The sequence below is a fragment of the Capsella rubella genome, unplaced genomic scaffold (genome assembly GCF_000375325.1).
Source record: "Capsella rubella cultivar Monte Gargano unplaced genomic scaffold, Caprub1_0 scaffold_6, whole genome shotgun sequence".
NCBI classification, from domain to species: domain Eukaryota; kingdom Viridiplantae; phylum Streptophyta; class Magnoliopsida; order Brassicales; family Brassicaceae; genus Capsella; species Capsella rubella.
The window spans coordinates 3624394-3645558 of record NW_006238918.1 but is presented as its reverse complement, the minus strand read 5'-3'; the positions used below and the strand labels follow the sequence as shown (position 1 = coordinate 3645558).

At 36.6% G+C, this 21165-nt stretch overlaps 4 protein-coding genes and 1 long non-coding RNA gene across 7 annotated transcripts; 1 reads left to right on the top strand and 4 right to left on the bottom strand.

Moving 5' to 3' along the window:
* Positions 1-1254: 1254 nt before the first annotated feature.
* Positions 1255-2186, bottom strand: LOC111830127. The gene is made up of 2 exons (XR_002833505.1): positions 1923-2186; positions 1255-1303 (listed from the first exon to the last, which is right to left on the bottom strand). It is a non-coding gene; the product is annotated as an uncharacterized LOC111830127 (long non-coding RNA).
* Positions 2187-4933: 2747 nt separating this feature from the next.
* On the top strand, positions 4934-7631 carry LOC17881156 (aspartate aminotransferase 3, chloroplastic). The gene is made up of 11 exons (XM_006289680.2): positions 4934-5198; positions 5444-5515; positions 5597-5658; positions 5756-5839; positions 5929-6028; positions 6126-6246; positions 6347-6510; positions 6629-6766; positions 6859-7075; positions 7163-7283; positions 7367-7631. The coding sequence occupies exons 1-11, from the start codon at positions 5004-5006 to the stop codon at positions 7449-7451; spliced, it is 1359 nt and encodes a 452-aa protein (XP_006289742.1). The 5' UTR covers positions 4934-5003; the 3' UTR covers positions 7452-7631.
* Positions 7632-7841: 210 nt separating this feature from the next.
* LOC17881760 (transcription factor MYB3R-4) lies at positions 7842-12924 on the bottom strand. 3 transcript variants are annotated; one of them, XM_006286945.2, is made up of 12 exons: positions 12716-12924; positions 12211-12396; positions 12054-12108; positions 11814-11871; positions 11605-11699; positions 11382-11485; positions 11180-11308; positions 9363-11073; positions 8724-8983; positions 8505-8619; positions 8175-8360; positions 7842-8079 (listed from the first exon to the last, which is right to left on the bottom strand). In XM_006286945.2, exons 2-12 carry the CDS (start codon positions 12270-12272, stop codon positions 7987-7989), a joined length of 2868 nt encoding a protein of 955 aa, XP_006287007.1. In that variant the 5' UTR covers positions 12273-12396; positions 12716-12924; the 3' UTR covers positions 7842-7986. The 3 variants fall into 3 exon arrangements, with proteins under 3 accessions (XP_006287007.1, XP_023637052.1, XP_023637051.1); XM_023781284.1 differs by having other exon boundaries at positions 12211-12391; XM_023781283.1 differs by lacking the exon at positions 12716-12924 and adding an exon at positions 12521-12680.
* A 619-nt stretch (positions 12925-13543) lies between these two features.
* Positions 13544-16214, bottom strand: LOC17882588 (coiled-coil domain-containing protein 25). Its single transcript, XM_023781557.1, has 6 exons — positions 15968-16214; positions 14723-14850; positions 14469-14572; positions 14276-14363; positions 14050-14111; positions 13544-13961 (listed from the first exon to the last, which is right to left on the bottom strand). The coding sequence occupies exons 1-6, from the start codon at positions 16078-16080 to the stop codon at positions 13809-13811; spliced, it is 648 nt and encodes a 215-aa protein (XP_023637325.1). The 5' UTR covers positions 16081-16214; the 3' UTR covers positions 13544-13808.
* Positions 16215-16564: 350 nt separating this feature from the next.
* Positions 16565-21143, bottom strand: LOC17883801 (beta-adaptin-like protein A). The gene is made up of 11 exons (XM_006287005.2): positions 20894-21143; positions 19969-20485; positions 19727-19851; positions 19422-19620; positions 18947-19175; positions 18681-18847; positions 18370-18579; positions 18144-18254; positions 17880-18056; positions 17321-17770; positions 16565-17037 (listed from the first exon to the last, which is right to left on the bottom strand). Exons 1-11 carry the CDS (start codon positions 20944-20946, stop codon positions 16747-16749), a joined length of 2529 nt encoding a protein of 842 aa, XP_006287067.1. The 5' UTR covers positions 20947-21143; the 3' UTR covers positions 16565-16746.
* Between the last annotated feature and the right edge of the window lie 22 nt (positions 21144-21165).

The following is a 21165-nucleotide window of genomic DNA, read 5'->3' as shown; positions in this document are numbered from 1 at the left end:
CCACAAAAAAAAAATCCATCACCAGCATGGGAATTCACGCCTGTGTTCGTGTTCTATTCTATGGTTGTGCAATATGTTTTATACTTAAAGAAACTTTATCAGAGAATGTTTAAAAGTTTTGATAGTCCATATATTTTAGTTTTTGTTTCTGACTTTAAATTAACATTGAATTAAAAATCTAGACTGTACTTTTTCTTATGTCCAATAATCTCTATACCTTATTTTTAATACTAATTAATGTTAACATATATATGACATTCTAGATACGAAAACCAAAAAATGCTAAAACCCTAGGAGAAATATACTAGAATATACCCCTTTTTAGTACCCATGCATGACTTTACCTATATACAATTGAATCCATATTTTTAAAGTGATTTAGAGATTTTTAGTAGTTGTATTATAATTTGTTTTTTTTTTTAATCTAAAAATGTATAATGAAGATCTAGAGAATTAAAAATACATGACTTAAAAAAAAGAAATCAATACTCAAATTAATCATGATTTTCGCAAAAATTTATTGTTATTTTCGTTTCTTTTTAAAAACCAATATATGTTGGAGTTTTTAAAATATACTATACAGTATATGATAATATTAAAAACATTATTTTGTTTTGGAGAGATATATATAGTTTCATTTTATTAAATAGCATATCAACATATGTCACCAAAATCGGTCCAACGAAAATAGTGGTCCGATCGCAAGGGAAACACTGTACACATTTTCCTTAATACTAGCTTTAAAAATTATGTAAGATCATATAGATGCATATGCATGTTTTACTATTTTAAAAAAAGTCCCAACAAGTTTGGTGGTTTAAAAAATGTACGATTGTTATTATGAAAGAAAATACGTTATCGACCCTTCTTAGAGCAACATTATCCATAAGATGTTAAAATTTTCTCTTAGGATTAGTTTATTAGTATATTTGAAAAAGTTAAAGGTAAGAGTTGTATTTTGGTTTTTGGTTTTTAAAAAGTGATTATTGGTAGTATGTTAATTTGGGGTTCTTAGGAAAAAAGAAAATATTTAAAAATTAAATTAAAATTTGGAATTTTTGAAAATACATAATATACAAATTAAAAGATATAGTTATTGAAAATTTAAAATTTCACATATATATATATATATATGTATATATAACAACTTCTTTTTCTTCTCTTTCTCTCGCTCATAGTAAAGACTTGGAACTCAAGCTTCTCACATTATGACTATTTTCACGAGATATCACACCCATAGGATTGTATTATGTGTTTTATTGTCGCTCTTCTTTGTACAATGTGTTTGTATCTCCATATTAACCTTGCAGAAAAACACAGAACAATGTGTTAGAAAAGACTGAAACAATTATCAACAACACAAACAAACACAGACACTAATCTAAGCTGTATGAAATACACAGAATTTAAACACACAAACCTCAAACAATTCTTAATCTCATTCGCATAGTTTGTATAACATAAACAAATAGTCAAACCAAGTGTTAACAAAATCATTCGACCCCATAGATCATATGAAAAGAGAACTGAACTAATCTAATATCAAAAACAGATAATTATAACACATAAATCTAAAAGAATTTTTTACCTCATTCGCATAGTACTTATAAATGACACAAACCAGACACAAACAATGTTTTACAAGCATCTTGCATCACCTAAAATCACAGCAAAGTGTAAATCGAAACACTCATCAACACAAACCATCGAAATAAAACTATCTACACAAATAATCAGATTAAATCGGTGCCATTGGTGTAGACCCTTAACAAATCATGCCTAAGTATAAAGAGAAACACAATTAACCCCAATTTTACATCAACAAAATAAAATCCTAATTTCCCAAACCGATGAACCCTAAATTCCCAACATTCAAACAACATTTCGAACATCCAGAGAGAGAGATTCATACCATAACTTACCGATTTGAGAAGGATTGGAACAAATCGGAGCCAACAATTTCCGGTACTCCTCGCCGCCTTTTTCTCACACCACTTGTTGATTTCAGCATCTCCTCCTCCCGTGGAACTCCCGCAACGCTGGAGGTCGTGATATCTCTCAGATTGGTCGGCCGGACGACATCTACGGCGGAAGATCGGAGATGAGCCGAATCGCCATCTTCATCGCCAAAAGGAAAAAAAACTTTGTTTTCACGAGAGTGAAATGAGGAGAAGACAGAACGCGAGAAGAGTTTTTTTTTTCCTTTCTTTTTCTTCTTCCACCAATAAAAAGCTGCCACATGTCCGTCTCTTATCACAGTTTACGTATCTTAAACAAGCAACGTATGTTATGCTAAATGATGATTAAACATTTAATTTTAATTATAAAAAACTTAAAAATCACCTAAGATACCACCGTTAATCCTGCTCTTATATAGTAATAATACTCTGCTTAGTCCGGAGTACGGACCCGCTGGCAAATGCTGTCACTAATAAATAAAAATATTTGGTAATATATTTTTTTTTTGTTAATATATCCATTTAAATAAAATCACAAATTTGGTCTATAATTTGTTCGACATATACACATTACACAGAGGCAATAATATCTGATAAAATCTAGAAAAAAATGACAGTTTTATTCAGTATCCCTAGGTGGTGGTGAATACCCTATTTTTATTTTAAAAGCTATTTACCTTAAATCTGGGTTGAACCCCAAAAAAGCATTTCGTCTGAGCCACACGATCCAGCGCATCTTTGTTTCTGTATATAAAAGAAAACACACAACAAGTGAACAACAACACATCACTTTGATATAACTATTACTATTAGTCAATTACGTTCAATTGACCGAGTCGGATTTAAAACATAATATATATGGAGTATTTTACAGTAAATAAAGAAGAAGTAATTTTCGTTTTTTAGTCTTTTAAATGACCTATTATTACAGTTAGTTGTAAGAAAAAAACGTAGTAGTATTTTTTACTGAGATTTTACAATAGGAACCATATGGAGATTTGATAATGTAGCTACGATTTACTTTATTATATTTTTTATTAGTTGCATAATCACTTGTTATTTTATTCATACATCCAGATTTTAACAGTTTTACCATGCATACACAACTACTGTGCTAATCATAACTGGAATTTGTAATATTTACATGATTTGTAATAATGTTTTTTAATTAATTTGGATTCCAATTCAGCATAGTACGTATAGTTCTGAACTATATAGATGACACACTTTTTAGCATAACTTTATTTTCAGACAGTATATATCTTTGCTGTCATTTCTTAAGATCCAGTTTTGTAACCTATAATGGCTGATCAGTGATGACTAGCTAAATAAATCTTAAATTTTGGAAACCTCAAAAAGAAAAAAAAAATGTATAGAAAAAATCCAGATAAAAAAACAAGTCGTACTTGTTTTACTAATAATTGTTACTTGTTTAAACTACCTCGTAAGTCGTATCTATAACTCGAATTGAGTGAAATAATATCGAAGGAGGCTTTTAGAGCTCAAAGACGAGAGACAACATGATATGTACCGTTTCCAAATATTATTACATCAGAAAATTCCAACACTCTCATTTGTCGTGTAAGCAATTAAGTTTTCTGGTATCATTTTCAGCATTTATGGTTTCTTTCTCTTATGAACACAAATCTATATTTCAAATCTAACCATCCATATATATATATATATATATATATACAATCTCTTTGCTCGAAAACTAGTATAATATGAGGAAGTTTAAAACCACAACGTCATTGAGTTGCATTGTAAATAATTAGATAGATAAATCTAAATACAGCACAAATACTCCAAATACTCTTAGATACAACACAAATACTCCCTCTGTTCCAAATTATAAAATTTTTAAGCTTTTTGTATTTGTTCTATTTTATAAGACTTTTTCTAGACTTTTTATGGAACGGAGTATAATTATTATTCATTCGACATATAGGTGATGGTTTTTACGTTTTATTATTTCATATTTTCACTTCAATAAAAACGATATTGAAACATATAGTTTCTCTTTCAGTGTCAAATTTTTTTTCAATCTTTTCTTAAAACATCTTTAATTAAAAAATTAAAAAACCCAAATATTCAAATGCCACAAAATCAAACATGCATTTGGTACAAACACATTCGAGTGAATTCAAATTTAATTTTCATATATGTTGGTACGGTTCTACCAAAATAAGATATAATACCAAAACTAAACAAAGAGAACTTCTATAAAAGTTTTGTTGCCAGGAAAATCTCTTGATTGTACAAAATTATGAATACTTTTGTATTATATATAATTATGACTGTACTATTTAAAGGTACTAATAAACAATAAATTTTTATGGCTTATAAGATCCAGTATCATGCATATATATGGAATATGAGCTTCTCCCCACATAGAGCTGCTCCTTCGAAGTAGACACTATAAGTCGATATACACAAGGTAGCTTTTTATTTTTTATTGGTTAAGATGAGCATATGTGTTAAACAAGAGAAAGAGTTTTTAAAAGTGTACATCGTCTATTCACTTACGTTATACTTAAAATGAAAAACAAATCTAGATGCAATCAAATATAACTATTGATTCATTTTAATATGTGGTTCTGTTATCTATATTGTATTATTTTACATTGCTAAATTCAAATTAGCATTTTTCTTCTTATAGTACAGTATATTGAAAATAGTACCACTATCTCCAAACAATTAAATTAATTTCCTCTGTAACAACACAATTTTTTTTCCTTTCTAGATTTGATCATTTTCTTAGTTATAATGCGAAATTAAACCCTATTTTGGGAGTATTAAATTAAAATAATATCCCGGGTATTGAGGCTTTTTGATGGATAATCTTAGAAATTTATTTATCTTAGATGATGGGGTTGGCCTTGGGGTTCAACAAGTTCAAGGCACGCAACTTTATGCCAAGCTTACGTGGCATCTTCGGATAGCGAAAAATATACAATTTTAAGTAAAAATGTCCAAATCGATTCATTTCATCATTCGTTCTTACACAACAAGCAAAGCAAGAAGCAACACAAAGCAAAACAAAATATGACTACCGAGTTCTCTTCTTCTTCTTCTTCTTCTTCACCAAGCGATCGTAGGATCGGTGCTCTGCTCCGTCATCTCACTGCCGGTTCGGATTCCGATAACCTGAGCTCCGTTTATGCCTCGCCGACATCGGGAGCCACCGGCGGTTCTGTTTTCGCTCATCTTGTTCAAGCTCCCGAGGATCCTATTCTTGGGGTACCTTCTTCTTCTTCTAATTCTTCGATTATGTTTTGTTTTTTTATATAGATTTTAGAACATGTTCCACGAAGCTTGTGGATATGTATGTCCTACGCATTGGATCGGTTATTGGTTATTGCGAATTCACCATCTCGCAAAAATGTGGGAGAGGATTTGATGTTTATGTTTCTGATTTGGTTCGCTTGATTAGTAGAATGGATTGAATCTTTCATCATTTCATTGTTTTTGAATATGATAAATAGGTGACAGTTGCGTATAACAAAGATCCCAGCCCAGTTAAGCTGAATTTGGGAGTTGGTGCTTACCGTACTGAGGTAATTAATGATCCTCTGAAGCCATCTCTGTTATAACTCTCATGCTGTTTTATGGTTCTTTAATGGTGTTTTCTGTTGCAGGAGGGAAAACCTTTGGTTCTTAATGTTGTGAGGAAAGCTGAGCAGCAGCTTATCAATGACAGGTTCAGCTTTTTTTGTGGGTTGACTTTTGGTTCTGCTACCCTTTATATGCTTGATGTTGTGAGGAAAGCTGAGTCTTGTTTTGTGTGTTATCTTTAGAACAAGAATCAAGGAGTATCTTCCCATTGTTGGATTGGTTGAGTTTAACAAGTTAAGCGCTAAGCTCATATTAGGCGCTGACAGGTAATGTTTATTCTTTTCTTTTCATCAGTTTTTTTTTTCTTTCAGACCATTCTTTTATGATTTTTGGTGTTTTCATGTATGTTACTTAGTCCTGCTATTCGGGAGAATCGGGTTACAACCGTTGAGTGTTTGTCTGGTACTGGTTCCCTGAGAGTTGGAGGGGAGTTTTTGGCCAAGCATTATCATCAGGTACATGGATGCTTTTGTCTTAGTTCTTGTTTGTTTTAATTTCTTCATCATAGAGAACTTTTCATGTTAACTTGGAGTTTCTCTCTTTGCATCCCAGAAAACAATTTATATTACTCAGCCAACATGGGGAAATCATCCCAAAATTTTCACCCTGGCCGGTTTGACAGTGAAAACTTACCGCTACTACGATCCATCGACACGTGGGTTGAACTTTCAAGGTGAGACTACGGTGCACTACTACCGATTTCTATGCATAATATTGTTGATAAGCTTATAGAATTTTCTTTCTTAGAAGACGTTTTTTCCTTTTGTTCACAGGTTTATTAGAAGACCTTGGTGCCGCCCCACCTGGTTCTATAGTGCTTCTCCATGCCTGTGCCCATAACCCAACTGGAGTTGATCCAACCATTCAACAATGGGAGCAAATCAGGCAGTTGATGCGATCAAAGGGATTGATGCCATTCTTTGATAGTGCTTATCAGGTACACTGATGAATAAACTACCTTCGTGTATAAGATCAGCTGATGGTTAAACCACCTCTGCTCTCAAGAATTGTTAATACTTACCTTCCATATGTTTTTATCTCATTTCGCATTACAGGGCTTTGCGAGTGGAAGTCTGGATACAGATGCAAAACCGATTAGGATGTTTGTTGCTGATGGCGGAGAATGCCTCGTTGCTCAAAGTTATGCGAAGAACATGGGACTATATGGGGAAAGAGTTGGAGCTCTCAGCATTGTAAGATTCATATAACCTGCTGCATTGCAAGAAGTCTTTCTAAGAAACTCGTAGGAAGTTATTTATCGAATTCTGACATGAAGTTGTTGTAGGTATGCAAATCATCAGATGTTGCAGGGAGAGTTGAAAGCCAACTGAAACTAGTGATAAGGCCAATGTACTCAAGTCCTCCGATTCATGGTGCATCAATCGTTGCTGTAATTCTCCGAGATAGGAATTTGTTCAACGAATGGACTCTGGAGCTGAAGGCCATGGCTGATCGTATCATCAGCATGAGAAAACAGCTTTTTGAGGCATTACGTACTAGAGGTAAGTAAGGTCTTATTGTTTTGTATAGATCATCAGGACTATAAATGGACATAACTAATGAAACGGAAACTCAAAATCATGTGACAGGTACGCCTGGAGACTGGAGTCACATAATAAAGCAGATAGGTATGTTTACATTCACAGGGTTAAACCCAGCTCAAGTCTCCTACATGACTAAAGAGTACCACATCTACATGACATCCGACGGGTAAGCCTCTTTTCGTCGTCTGTTATCTGTTAAGTTTCTTGAAATTGTCTTTAACTTGTTGTGATTGTTTAAATGAATAAAAGGAGGATAAGCATGGCTGGTCTGAGTTCGAAGACTGTACCGCACCTTGCAGATGCTATCCATGCTGTTGCGACCAAAACCGTCTGAGAAACCGAACACCATCGATACGAGTTGGCTTAAATCGTCATAATAAAGAATATGGTTTTCTTTTCTGTTATAGTATTTCCGGCAGTGACAATATAAATGTCGTTACTATTATTATTATTATTTCATCCCAGTATTAATAAAGTACGCAAGAAGCTTTTGTGTTTCTGCTACTGTTACTTACCCCTGGATCCATCTTTTTAGATTACCAATCAGTCCCGAAATATCATAAGGACATCAATCAGTTAAGGTTCTAGCTTATGGAACACAGAACAAGAATAATGTCACTGCAGTTGGTCTATGTACTCCCACATGTGCACTGTATAGGTTCTTCTCCCCAAGTATATGCACGTACTCAATAAGAAATATGTATATATATTGATCACATAAATCTACATAAATTCACCCGAGTTGATCCATTTAAAAGAAATAGAAAAGAAATTGATCCAGCAATGGATAATTCATAAGAGATGCACATACATATTTATACATGTTCATGTATGTGCATTTGCATATTATGTATGAGCTTTTTGGCATTTTACCTACATCCCTTCAAGAGGTATGATGAGACTTCTTCTGTTGCTTTGATGGGAGACTCGCAATCGTTGAAGTCTAGCACTCGACGCTCCGCCTATAGATTCAGAAATGTTCAAAACCAAAAATCATAATTTCGAAATAGTCTACTTAGAGAATGAATGATTGGTAATTGGTGGACTATGTATATACCAGTAGAGGATCATTGTTCTCTTTGTTCAATTCCTTCTTCTGCTCCGCATTATCATTAGTTGGTGAAATTGAAACTTCCATTGCATCTGTAAATGCTGCAAATGCACTTGCATGTTCATTTAACTGTGTCATCACTCCTAAGCTCTCGTAGCTTCTCTCCCCAGGACTGAAAATGTAGCCCATATCCTGAAAAATAAGCACAAAAATTGCCTATGAATAATAGGTCTATATATATTAGGCCTAAGAGAATTTAACGTTAGGCACCAGGGTCTTAAGTAGAAGTAAGAGGTTGTACATATAGTAGAAGGATCTTAAGGCATATGAAAATACCTCGATAGTTATTTCTGTGTCAAACCTTGGGCTGGGCAAGAGAGAGTTTACGTAAAATGGAGATTTCCAGGCTGAGGGAGATTCAAGACCTCTCCTGAATGGAGTTCCACAGAATCTGTAAAATGGACCAAAAAACGAGGGAGAAACAAAATTATTATAGCAATAACTGAAAGCATATAGAGGAAAATAAATATATTTGTAAGGTTGGCATAGATGTACATGCTAAAATTCTCATTGCTTGTCTCGTTGTCAACAAGATGACCCTCTGCGTTTCTCGCTCGAGAAGGCGAATTGATGACCAAACAAAGACTTGAAGAGGAATGCTGTTCTTTGTTAGAAGTAGCCATGAAAGTTTTCTGGAATTGATTTCTTGGTGTTAAAACATGTGCTTTCTCTGCTTTGGTAACTGATTGGCCAGGAGATGTCAGAACTGACTTGCAGGTATTGTGCTCAGAAAGAACACCAGAGATACTTTCAGCCTGCACAAGAGTTGATTCATCAATAAAGTAAAAGCACAGAAAAAAATGATGAATCCTGTGATGTATAAAGAAACGATGATCAATCATATGTATATATACATCAAAAATAGTTAGGCAGTATTTCAACTAAAGTTTTTGATAGTTTGACCACAAGAATGTTCACACAGGTCGGTTTAATAAACTAGGATGAAGAACTTAGTTCAAGAAAATGTCCCCCAGTTTAGTTATATTGTTGTTACCACGAAATGAATTTTTATCAGCTTCACATAGAAATCGGGTAGTAAAATGACATTGTTGGGTAGAACTCAGATGGAACTGAGTTTATGTAATTAATTAGCTCAACAGATATATAAATGCTTAAGGGAAAGAACAGACTTACATTTTCGACATTAGCTTCAGAACCATCTTTTTCCCTGACATTTGCCTCAATGCAAGTTTTCTCAAACGATTTCCTAATATGCATAGTTTCTTCTAGCATTCTGTGACTAAAGAGTGAAGAAGGCTTCCAATTCTCTTCACCTTCTCCACCACTTTCTCTATCTCCAAGAATGACACCAGTGATATTTCCAGAGATAGATTCTCGATTCTCACTCTCATCAAACATCACATCTAGACGTGAAAAATCTTTTGCGAGACTGGCTGCTATATCAGTTTCAAGTTTTTTATCACTTCTTTTCTCAGATAGCGGTGTCAGTAAATCACGGGTCCGTTTCCTCAGGATTGACTTTGTACCAACTAACGTCTTTTTTCCAGTGGGAGATTCCCACAACCGAAGGGGACTCATGCACGTCATGGTGGACATCAGTAGCTTGCGTATGCCGAGAGGACTATAATCGTGTAGAGGATCGTTTTTAGATTGTAGAAGATCACAGCTGAAAACAGGTAGGTCCAAGCTTGGAAAACCGAGACTTGATGATGCTCCCATATCCTCATGATCTTGCTCGCTTGTCGTGTTTTCTTCATGCCTAGGAAGAGAGTGTGGCCTATCTTCTGACAGAGAAGCAAAATCACTCACTGCAACCAACTTTTTGGAATCATTCACATGATATGATTGATCTTCTTCGCCGGGGTTACTGGTTCCTCCATCAACACACGTGGAGCTTGATGGATCATTGATGCATATGAAGCTACCATTTCCATTTGTTGTGCACTTTGGTTCTGCCTCAAAAGGATGACAAATCAATCTAGATGGTTTCTTTGCATACTTGTCGGGTGATATGATTAAGGGAGCTGGACGAAGCGTTTCTTTGCCTGAGGCAGCTGTTGCAATAGACCTTGAAGAAGAGCTTTGCATAGGAGATTTTGTAGCTTCAGATATCTGGCTGTCTGAAGCGGATGTACACAAACTAGGATCTCGGGAGTCTGACTGGTCAACCTCGTTTGGTTCTTGGGTCAAGGATCTAGAAACACTTTGCCCTTCACTCTCTTGATCAGGGAAAAGTACCCTGCAGCATTCCGTTTCAGGTGTCAAAACATTTGCTGAGCTTGTGTAAGTAGCCACATCAATATATGATGTGGAGTTGGTAGCTCCCAGAGTTGGTTCCTTGCTCTCCTGCGTGTATGGCATTGGTACCTCTGACATATTTTGTCTCATCTCCAGTGAAATTTCAGATAGTTCCTGGAAATCAAAATGGTAATCCTGGCTTGGAGAAGTCGAAACATTATGATCCGGAAACTGTGAACAGTCCTCCATGTCATAAGAGACTTCTGAGATGGAGACTGATATATCTTCCAATTCTGGATAGAAATACTGCTCTGGGTGATATACAGCTTGCTCAGTCTCTTGAGAGTTTCCACAGGGGTAGAAATGATGCTCCATGTTTATAGGTCCATTTGGAAAATCTCCTGCAGATAGTGAGCAGCCAATCATGCTTGAACTTTGACGGCTGTCTATTTCTTTCTCTGCCTGTCCACTTAGGCAGCCATTTCCATCTATATTACTCTGCATAAAAGCTGATTCTAATGTGGAACTTCTCTCATAAGGAGCTAGAGGTATGGCTTGGTACTGATCCAAAAGGCCAGACGACATGTAGGAATCAAGTTTCTTCTTAACTGAACTGTGCCAGTGATTTTTAATTCCATTATCCGACCTGTTGATATAACATAGCAAAAAACTATATTGCTAGAACAAATAGAAGAATACCTTAAGATTGAATAAAAATGTACAATGAGTTTCAAATGACAGTATATAAGTACCTTCCAGGCAAGAACTTTGTTAACTCTGCCCATCTATTACCATAGATTTGATGAGCACGAATCAGAACCAGCTCTTCTTCTTGAGTCCAAGCTTCCTTGTTTATGGCTGGATTGAGGTGATTGTGCCACCTATACCAATTACAAGATTTATGAATATACAGTTCACTATTGTTCCTAGAGATATAACTGTCAATAAACATACCTCTCTCTACATTGCTTTCCAATACGGCCAGGTAAATACCGAGCAATAGTGGACCATTTCTTCGGCCCATATTTTTTTATTAACTGAACGATCATTTCATCTTCCTACACACACATCAAACGAGAGCAATAAGCAGTCACAAGAGATAATAGGAGTAAAGCAAACAGGGTCAAGTTTATTGCGAGATACGCATATGTAAAGTAATGAAGAAATAAACTGTCACCTCCTTCGTCCATGGCCCTTTAACAAGTTCAGGGTTAAGAACCTTCTGCCACCTGTGGAGGCACTGGACATCAGTTCGATCCTTGAAATATTCAGCTGGAAGTTAAGAAAAGTAAATCAGACAAAGTGGTGACATTCAAATAGAGAAGAAAGATTACAGTTCAGTTCAGTAAATTAACACAAAAAGGAAAACAAGTCTAGACAGTTTACCTATCTTCTTCCAGTTTTTCCCTTTGAAACTATGGACAGCTTTTCTCAATACCTCATCCTGAAAATATGTTCGAGTAAAAAAGTTTAGCAAATAAGTTGGTCAAAGAGTGTAAAGAAATGCATATTTTGTATCCTCTCATGCAGTATGAAAAAACACAGGGATCACTTTGTTGCATAACTCAAGCAACGTGAAAGCAGACTAATTGTAAAAAAAGCTGATGGAAACATAAAATAAATCACCTCCTCTGCTGTCCATTGACCTCGAGTTGAACGTCTTGCAGGGCCACTAGTCCTCCTGTAAAAATCCACACAGAAATAGATGTGATAAGTAGAGGACATGAGCACGTTTGATTCCAAGTCTATTGCGGGAAGCTGAAGATATGAAAAAGAAGCATACCCGTGACGCGATTTTGGGATCCCTTCCTGAGGGGTTGAGATAGTTGTAGACTCACTTTCCATAGCTTTTCAATGAATAAGCAAAAATGGTTACTCCAATTCCCATACGTTGCCTCTCTTCTCTGCAATGTTCACTCATCTAGCAAAAGCTATTGGTTGTCTCCTTTGCACCATCCCACAATCTTCCCTAAGATGAAAAATGTGAAGAAGAAAGGAAAACAAAGGCATCAGCACGGTCCGTCGCTATACGGACAAAACATAGTCGAAGCTTGAAAATGATTACAGATAACAAGATGGAGTTTGCTTCAAACCTCGTATTTGGTCTTAGATCCAAACGCATCTACTGTAAACTTTATTTCGTAAATCACTTTAAAATGAGAAATTGTTTTTTTTTAGATCAATCAGACAATAGATTCAAAATCACATCATACCCCAAATCAACCTAGATTCAAAGACCAATCAGACATACTTCAAGATCTCTAACTATGAAGTCAGAGAGCACTAACCGATGTGAGCTTCGAAAATGGAAGGAATCAGAAATCGAAGAGAGACGACGATGCGGAAGAAAATTTTAAAATGCCCCAAATTAAACTCAAATCGAAAACTAGAAATCTCCGATCTGAGATAAATGTTGAGAGGAAGAGAGAGTGATTGAAAAGTTAAGAAGGGAAGATAAAGAAGAAATCTAAAACGGTCGGCAGAGCTATTTTCAAAACAAGAATGGCGGAATTTCGAATTTCGTCAATAAACCCTATACTACTATTTTACAAAATATATATAAGTCAAATAAACGTTTTCTTCTTCTTAATGAGCGGCTCTCATTCTTAATCTCAGCCGTCCATTTTAAATATGTTTTGTCACGTGTCTCCCTATCTTTTTTAGAGTGAGCTTAACGGACATACAATTATTTTGTTTCTTACCCTTTTTTCCCTTTTTTTTTTCAAATTTGTACCCAGGTTTATTTAATACACTTAGATTTCCAAGTACACGAATTGTTGGATTATTTGACTGATTCAATTTCAAATCCACCACCTCTAGAGAGGGCCACCGGAATGATTTCAAATCATGGGACTTTTAGGGTGGGATCAACATCATATATCAACTAGCTCGCTCAAAGATAACTTACTACTCTATATTAAGCCTGTATCAGTCACGAGACATGACGGTTTAGATTCCACCCGCGAGCTCTAACAGCCACAACTATGGTCAATAGAGTGAATTCAAAACCCAACCCAAGACACTCTGATTTTCGGACATGATTCGGATTCACGATAACAATATGATTTTCGAGAAACACCACAACAATGACTGCCACCAGGTCACTGGCTAACCTGTGTTATAGAATATATAATGCTCTTTTTTTCTCACAGATCAGATCCAATCTTTTGAAACATTTCAATGGACCAAGTAGTCCAAGTACCAGATTAGGGTTTTAGGTCTTCAAGACTTTTTGAAAGAAAAACATAAAACCGGACAACCATCATCATCATAATTAAGGCTAGTATGAACATCATAAGCCTTCTTTGAAGGACAGTACCAGATCACCTCTGGCTGAATGTTACCGACTTGGTTTGTTTTTTTCTCATTTCTTCAGAGCTTTTACATGAAATCATCTTCCAGTTCTTGAAGCGATTTGTTGCTTGAAGCAATGTCTTTGTTGGATGTCATTTTATCAGTCACCATTAGCCCCTTGTAACTCCTCATCTCTGCTTGCCTCTCCTTCTCAAGCCTATCAATCTCTTCACGTTTCTTCTGCAAAATTAAGAAACATCCAAGATTTCTGTCAAACCCCTAATCAAAGACTTCTTCAGCTGATAAGGACAAAAACCCAGAAACTGACCTTCTCCCTCAGATGTTGTTTCCTCTCTGCTCTTTCTGCAGCATTCACTGCTTCTCTCTCGGCTTCATCAAAACAGTTATCAACAGCAATGTTAATTTAGTAGATCCTAAAGTTATATTATCTGGAAGTTTAGTCACTTAACTGACACTTAATATGCAAGAATTGTATGTATGTATGATTTTCTATCTATTGGAATTTAAGGAAGAGCCCCAAACCAAACACTAACCTCTCAGATCAGGTGTTCTTTCAACTTTTGTTTTGTTCAATCTGTTAACTATTTCGTTGACTCGCTTCTCCACTCTGATCGTCCGGACCTTTAAGTAACAAATATCAGTTAGGTAGGTACCAATGTATCACCATTGCTTTGCAACCATACTTTATGCAGAAACCAAAATTTATTGTGAGATGACGAAGCTTACCATCTTTGAATTGTGGAAACCAACTTGACCAACATCCATCGAGGCAGTTTTCTTCAAGTTGGACCACGGAGTGTACACAACATCAACGTTGTTCACCTTGTTGCCTGGCACATAATCCCAGACACCAGTCGATAAGAAAACAGAAAAATACCCTATATGTGCCCTCCTTCTAAAAAACAAACTGATACTCTAAGACTAATGGTTATGCAAATGTTAAGTTCGGGACAAGGAGAAAAAGGGATTCAGATTTTTACCTTGAATGGAGTTAGCTTTCACAAGCTGAGCACAGTCCTCCAGCACACCTTCACTAATGTCATCAAAACTTTGGCCCCTATGAAGCCTCAAGTAAACATGAGCTGACGACATTTTATCCACATGAAACCTGCATCAAATGTAAATTACTTTTAGCAGATTGGTCGTGAATTAACATACTGAACAAAAAAAAAAAATGACCAGATGAAGCTGCTAGAGTTTGTATGGAACAAGGGAATTTTCAAATTAGAAGGTAAAAACAGCCTATGCATGTCCAACACATAAAAATTTGACATTAGCAGAAGAAGCATGAATAGAATACAGACATGGTGTATTTATAAGTTACCCCTCAGTAATGAATTAAATTACTGAACTGCAAAAGAAATGTGCTGTAGCAGCATATGAGCAATAGCAAAGCTATGAAACTCATTTAGTTTGTTTAAATAACAGCTTTCACAGCATGAGAGGACAATATACAAATAGGGGTGAATTCACAGCTTTCAGCATATCCATAGGTATTACTCAAACATGGACTAATCAATAAACCATTGTGGTTAGCTCTCTGGAGTTACCAAGATCTCAAGGTATTTCCAGAGAAAAATTGATAAAACAACTGCATACAGTACCAAACATACCACAGTTATATTCACTATTTGTCCAGAACACAAAGTCCCAGCAATGAAGAATATTTTAATCCTCCTTTTCATTATTCAATATACATAGGGACAAAAAAGATCTATCTCCGACAAGGTTATACCCACGAAAACGCAACTAAGCTCATATCATAATTCTCCGTCAATTCTTCAACAAACATTTCAGAAACCGTAACTACATATCTCTTTCTTCCAAATGATCTTAAGAAATTTTATGAATAAGGGAAACTAAAATTTAGATAAAATTTATATTAGATAGGAACAAAAACTCATCGCAAGGCTCAGCACAACATATCAAACTCTAAGTGAAATCATCAGAAACAAAACTCGAGCAAAGGTTGACCAGCATTTCCTTCCCTTTACAAGCTCATGAATTCACCACAAGTCAATAAACAAATAGATCATGACATAACAAAACATCTGACCATCAACAAAGAGAACAAACTCAAAATTCGATTAAAACCCAACTAAATAAACAATTCAGCCATCCGAAACTAAAACCGATCCGAGCAAAAAAAACTTCAGAGAAATGAATAAAAAAATACAATAAATGATCGGGAAAAATGGAGAATCTTCTGGCAAAAGACGGCTTACCAGACGTCTTCGGGGAAGCCGTACTTGATGAGCTCCTCGTTCTCGAACTTATCAAGCCCCATGAAGATGGTGTAGTCGCCAGCATCAGGTCGGGCTTTGAAGTAGAACACCATCGCTTCGATTCGAGAACGAACCAAATCGAATGGAGATCGAATCTAGGGTTTCCCCCTTTCCCACTTCCCTATCTCCCCTCTCCTTCCCTAGAAGTTTACGAAAATTGAAGAAAGAAATCGTAACCACTCACGACAAATTAAAAATAAAATAAAAGAAAAGTTATTACCAAAGCCAGACTGCTGACTTTTTTTTCATCCGTCGCCTTATAAAATTCTTTTCTTTTCAAACTAGCTCACATTTTATACGAATCTAACGTTCCAAGCCTTAATTTTTTTTTATTTCATTCACTTCCTAAGTGATTCAAAATTTTAATGTTGGTGACGTTGAGAAATTGCACATCCTCGTAGATTGATCTTGCATTATCTTGAAGTCGTTCCATCGTGTCAGAATCAGTTACCCTTATGATGATGATCTGATATTACATTTCCACGATATCACTTTGAAATGAAGATGTGATGCTAATAAAACATGGACAATTCACACTAAGGATAAAAAGTACCTCCGTAGAACCTCAGAAAAGTATTTTATAACACGAAGAACCCATGAAATCAAAGGTCAGAGACTACAAAACTCATAACGTATTTATCACATTTTACAACAAGTGAAGAGATCCATCCAGAGAATTCTACTAATACATAGAGATTAATTTTATCAAAAACCCTCTCTCAAGGCATACCAAATTTCGATAAGGCTGTTTCAAATATGGTTGCGAATGCCTGAGACGTACTCTGCTCGTCTGCTTTCACTTTTATCTGAGCTTTAGCGGATGAAGTGTTTATGATACACTCAGCGAGATAGTTCGATGGTTCTGATTCCTTTTGAGCAAAAAAGAAGAACTTGAAGTTTGGGGATTGACCGCCTGATGCGATACAGTGAATGGAATGACTCTGCATGTGTCTGATAAGTGATTGTGGAACTGTTAAGGCTGCGATTCCCTGGGGATTCACAGAACACTCCTGCACATGAAGTTAATAAAGTTACAATCTTACTAGTCAAAATCCCTGAGAACTAACGAAAATCTTTCATGAATTTAGAGACAGGAAAACAAATTATGATCCCAAATGCATCTAATGCGTGAAAAATGCAGGCAATATGTGGTAAAAGATACTCCTGCTAAGTTAGACATCTTGACAAAAGAGGATGAAAAGCCAGTTAAAGTATCGTCATTCTGTACGGCTAGAATGTACTTAGGAGCGGAAAACTAACATAGCAAGGTGAAAATTATGAGTGAAGAAAAACCTGTGTTAATGATAATGGCAATTGGCGCCATTTCTGCTGAAAGGCACCTGGATCGAGAGCAGCTCTTGGGTTAAGTTTCAAGAGAGGCGGTGATGGTGTTGGAGCAGGAGCTGTTGATAAACCCAAACCAAGGAGATCATCAAAACCAAAGCTTGTTTGTGGAGTAACTGCGGATATGGCAGGGCCGGAGATTGCGAGCTCTTGCATTTGTGAGGTTATATTTGAGGAGCTTTCTAATGAAGGAGCTGTGTAAGCGGAACCATTATTATTGGAAAGACCTTTATTGTCGTCCTTCTCGTCAATACTAAGAAGCAGGTCCTTGTCATTTGCCTCATATTGCTGAGCTGGAACAATGTCGCTGGAGGCTTCTGGTGTGATGGGAATATTTCCAAGTTCGTCTGAAAACTCAAAGGGTCCTCGATGTTCCTTATCCGTAAACATGTAAGATGGCTGCAAAAAAATTCGAGTTTACTATGAAAACATATAAAGAACACCCATAAAATAGGCTAATAAATGCATAATACGACATTGGTTTCGGCAAAAATGTCAGGAAACATACCTTCTGGTAGATTACAGAAAGGCTGTTAAACTCGTCGAATATACGGTCCTTGATTTCACTGCTTTGAGTGTCAGCAAAGACTGAAACCGCCTGTTTTGGAGGACTAACAACACGTTCTGCCACGTGTACATCATATTGCAGAACCCTATAGTAGAACAAGGCTCGGTCATGAACATCCTACACCAACAGCAGTGCTGAATGAGTGATCTAATAGGCCCATGGTTTCAAAACAAGAGAAATTTGGAAAAGAAGATTGGACAATACCTGGTGAAAATCAGCAATTCCTGCAGCTAGAGCTGTTCCTAAGGCTTTCTGAGTTTCAGGGGCCCTCTTAAAAAAGCATTTCATTGCTGCAGTTAAGAGATGCAACCGAACCTGCTCAATGGCACAAATAGGGAACATAGACGAATGAGCAAGTCCTCATTCTCACACATATATGGAACCACAATTTCAGTAGAAAGGAAAAAACAGAAAAGTAAAGCCTAAATACCTCAGCCGAATGCTCTTCCTCCCAGTTTTCTATCAAATTCTCCAAAACATAGGGGGCATCACTCATGTCCTGAGCATATTCACCCAACATCCATATAAGAGCCGCCTTGGCTTTCGGTTCCTGAATATTTTTGCTACTGATACCCCCAACAACAGAAATACAATCATGGCTCCATTGTGGATACTTCCTTAGAAGGTCCTTCACAAGAACCTAGAGGAACAACCAGACAAGTGGATATTCGTTATGAAAATGCAATATAGTATCAATGTGATGGCTAATGATCTCTGTGAATAGTTCATATGATAATTTACCAAAGTTTCAGCGGTCACATAGTCCTTTTCCATCTCCAGAAATTGAAGAAGTCTATCAACAATCGCATTTACATCATACTGTTGCAAAGCAATCTTCCCAACTGCCCGAATTGACTCCCTCGCAATTGCAATATCAACGTTTGCAGCATACTCACACAACTCCGTCACTGAATAGGACAAAAGTACGAATTATTTAAATCAACCAGCCAGAAAAGAAAGGGTTTCTCCCTCCCAGATTCCATATTGACATAGTTTGAAACCATTACCAATTTCATAAGTGTTGCTCTCGTTTGCAACAGCAGTCAACATCTCAAGCTTCAACTTTTTGACATATGACGGTTCATTGTACTGACAGTAGAAATGCTTATAGTCTGCGGCAAAGATGAATGGCGCACGAACAACCAAAAGATGAAGGTGGCTCAAGATTGCATATGATTGCTCTGGACTTCCAGAACTGACGAGAGTTAGAAGTGGGGATTTAATACGCTCATATACCTATACACCATCATTTGGCATTAGTTAGACAGTGATCATCTTAAACAATAACAAATCAGGGATGGCTATGTTTGTTTAGATCTGATTTTCAAGCTTTCAGACAATGATACCAAAAGTAATATAATGGCTTCATTATTTGGAAAATATAGAAACTAATTCATTATCATGAAATTCCGCGCATAACTAATTTCATCAGGAATAATTATCCATGATTAAGGATAAGGATAAAAGAGATGGACTTTGAACCTGTTGATGAATGTCAGTCATGGAGAGCGTTAGCTGTAAAAACACTTTGACTGTTGCCAAGACAACAGCTCCATTGGCATGCTGAAGTCTGTCTTCCAACAGATTCATAATGTCAAAAATATCATTACTATCTGATGGCACATATTTTACTGCCAACTCAAGTATAAGACACTGTGCCCATTCACTGAATTCTTTGATCCTGCAAGAAAACACCACAACTATAAAATTTGCTTCTCCCATCTTAGATACCACTACAACAATAACACATACTGATGGACAGTTGAAGGAGGAGCTTAGGGACATACCGATTCAAGAAATAGTATATAACTGGCTTGCTAAGCAAGGATTCCTTCTCCCGACATGCTTCTTCAGAGTGGCTTGCTTCTAAACTCCAAATTTCTTGAAGTGCAGACAGGCAATTGGCAACTACCTGACATTATATTTTATATCAAAAAGGTACTAATCACACAAAAAAAAGTGATATGCTAAGGAGAGTCTATGTGCAAGTGTATTCAACAAAATATTATACATACAAAAGAAAATTAACCTGAGCATCTGAATCATGAAGCATCAAACTTTTCAGCGTTGCAGGAAAATCGGCATCAATGCATGTTGAGTCTGAGATGTGATAAAGCTTTAGTACTCCAGTAACAGCGATTGTTCTCACATAGCTGTTATTGTCCTTTAGTCCGCTCCCCAAGGGACCAACCAGATACTCGACAAGGTTTGGTACTCGTAAGGAACACAAGCTCCTGAGAGCAAGCCCGCGGATCATAGGATCCTCATCTTTGCAATCCCTTTGGAGAAAATTGATCGTCAAAAGAGAAAGATCAGGATTTCCCTTAGCATAGTTCCCAACATAAAGATAACACATCTTCTTCAGGACAATGTCTGATGTTGCTGAGCACATAACCATTTCTCCAAATACAGATGATACGTCAATGCCAATAGTCATGTACGATATTACTTTCTTGTAGAGGTCACGTTTGGAATCATCAACTCCTGGAGCTCTACTTCCAGCTAGCTGGCGAAGCTGGGTTTTGAGATCCGACACTTCGCTTTTCCTGTTACATAACAACTTCAAGTTTCAGTTCTCCCTTAATTTGACCAAGGAGAGATCAGATTACCGCACATAGTAATTGTAATTTACGGGGAGAGAATTCAAACTAAAGGCCTCTTCCGATTCCCACAATATAGCTATTTTTTACATCACTTAGCTCAGACTGGCAAAACACCTCATGAGACATCCTAAATCTAGATCCATAACATGGGAGCTTCTGAATTTCTGGATTTAGCATAGGAACAATATAGATCAAATAATTTGAGAACTAAGGAGCTGACCGACCACGCATGAACAGAGATGATCGAAACATAAAAATGATCGCTGCTTTTTTATGTTAAGAATGTAGGGGAACAAGTGCAATTTCTGGGTACTGATCTATAGGGAAGCAGAGGTCTAGAGCATGAGTTACCCTGAAGGTTGGGACGGTGATGGATAACGCTGCGAAGCGGCCGGAGGAGCCATGGCTAATAGGATTGCAATTCAGATACGATTACTTTTTAAGCCGTGAGATCCACTGGAGCATAAGCCACGCGATATCGCCGATCGGAGTGAATTCCACCGAGATCAGAAGCACGCGCTGCTAAAATTGAAAGAGATTTTGGTTCACTGGTCGAGTCTCGTCCGTGCTTGGAGAGAGGTGGGAGAAGATGCCAACGACCCAGTTTTGCTATGTACTCCTCC

Coding starts and splice junctions, on each gene's coding strand:
- LOC17881760 (XM_006286945.2), bottom strand. CDS start 12,272: ATGGAAAGTGAGTCTACAACTATCTCAACCCCTCAGGAAGGGATCCCA. Junction 12,109..12,210: donor ATCCCAAAATCGCGTCACGG/GTATGCTTCTTT, acceptor GGATTTTTACAG/GAGGACTAGTGGCCCTGCAA. Junction 8,361..8,504: donor ACACAGAAATAACTATCGAG/GTATTTTCATAT, acceptor CTTATTTTTCAG/GATATGGGCTACATTTTCAG.
- LOC17881156 (XM_006289680.2), top strand. CDS start 5,004: ATGACTACCGAGTTCTCTTCTTCTTCTTCTTCTTCTTCACCAAGCGAT. Junction 6,029..6,125: donor TGGCCAAGCATTATCATCAG/GTACATGGATGC, acceptor TTTGCATCCCAG/AAAACAATTTATATTACTCA. Junction 6,511..6,628: donor TCTTTGATAGTGCTTATCAG/GTACACTGATGA, acceptor TTCGCATTACAG/GGCTTTGCGAGTGGAAGTCT.
- LOC17882588 (XM_023781557.1), bottom strand. CDS start 16,080: ATGGTGTTCTACTTCAAAGCCCGACCTGATGCTGGCGACTACACCATC. Junction 14,112..14,275: donor AAGAACACCTGATCTGAGAG/GTTAGTGTTTGG, acceptor GTTTTGATGAAG/CCGAGAGAGAAGCAGTGAAT. Junction 13,962..14,049: donor AACAACATCTGAGGGAGAAG/GTCAGTTTCTGG, acceptor TTAATTTTGCAG/AAGAAACGTGAAGAGATTGA.
- LOC17883801 (XM_006287005.2), bottom strand. CDS start 20,946: ATGGCTCCTCCGGCCGCTTCGCAGCGTTATCCATCACCGTCCCAACCT. Junction 19,852..19,968: donor TTCATGATTCAGATGCTCAG/GTTAATTTTCTT, acceptor ATATAATGTCAG/GTAGTTGCCAATTGCCTGTC. Junction 18,057..18,143: donor GAATTGCTGATTTTCACCAG/GTATTGTCCAAT, acceptor CTGTTGGTGTAG/GATGTTCATGACCGAGCCTT.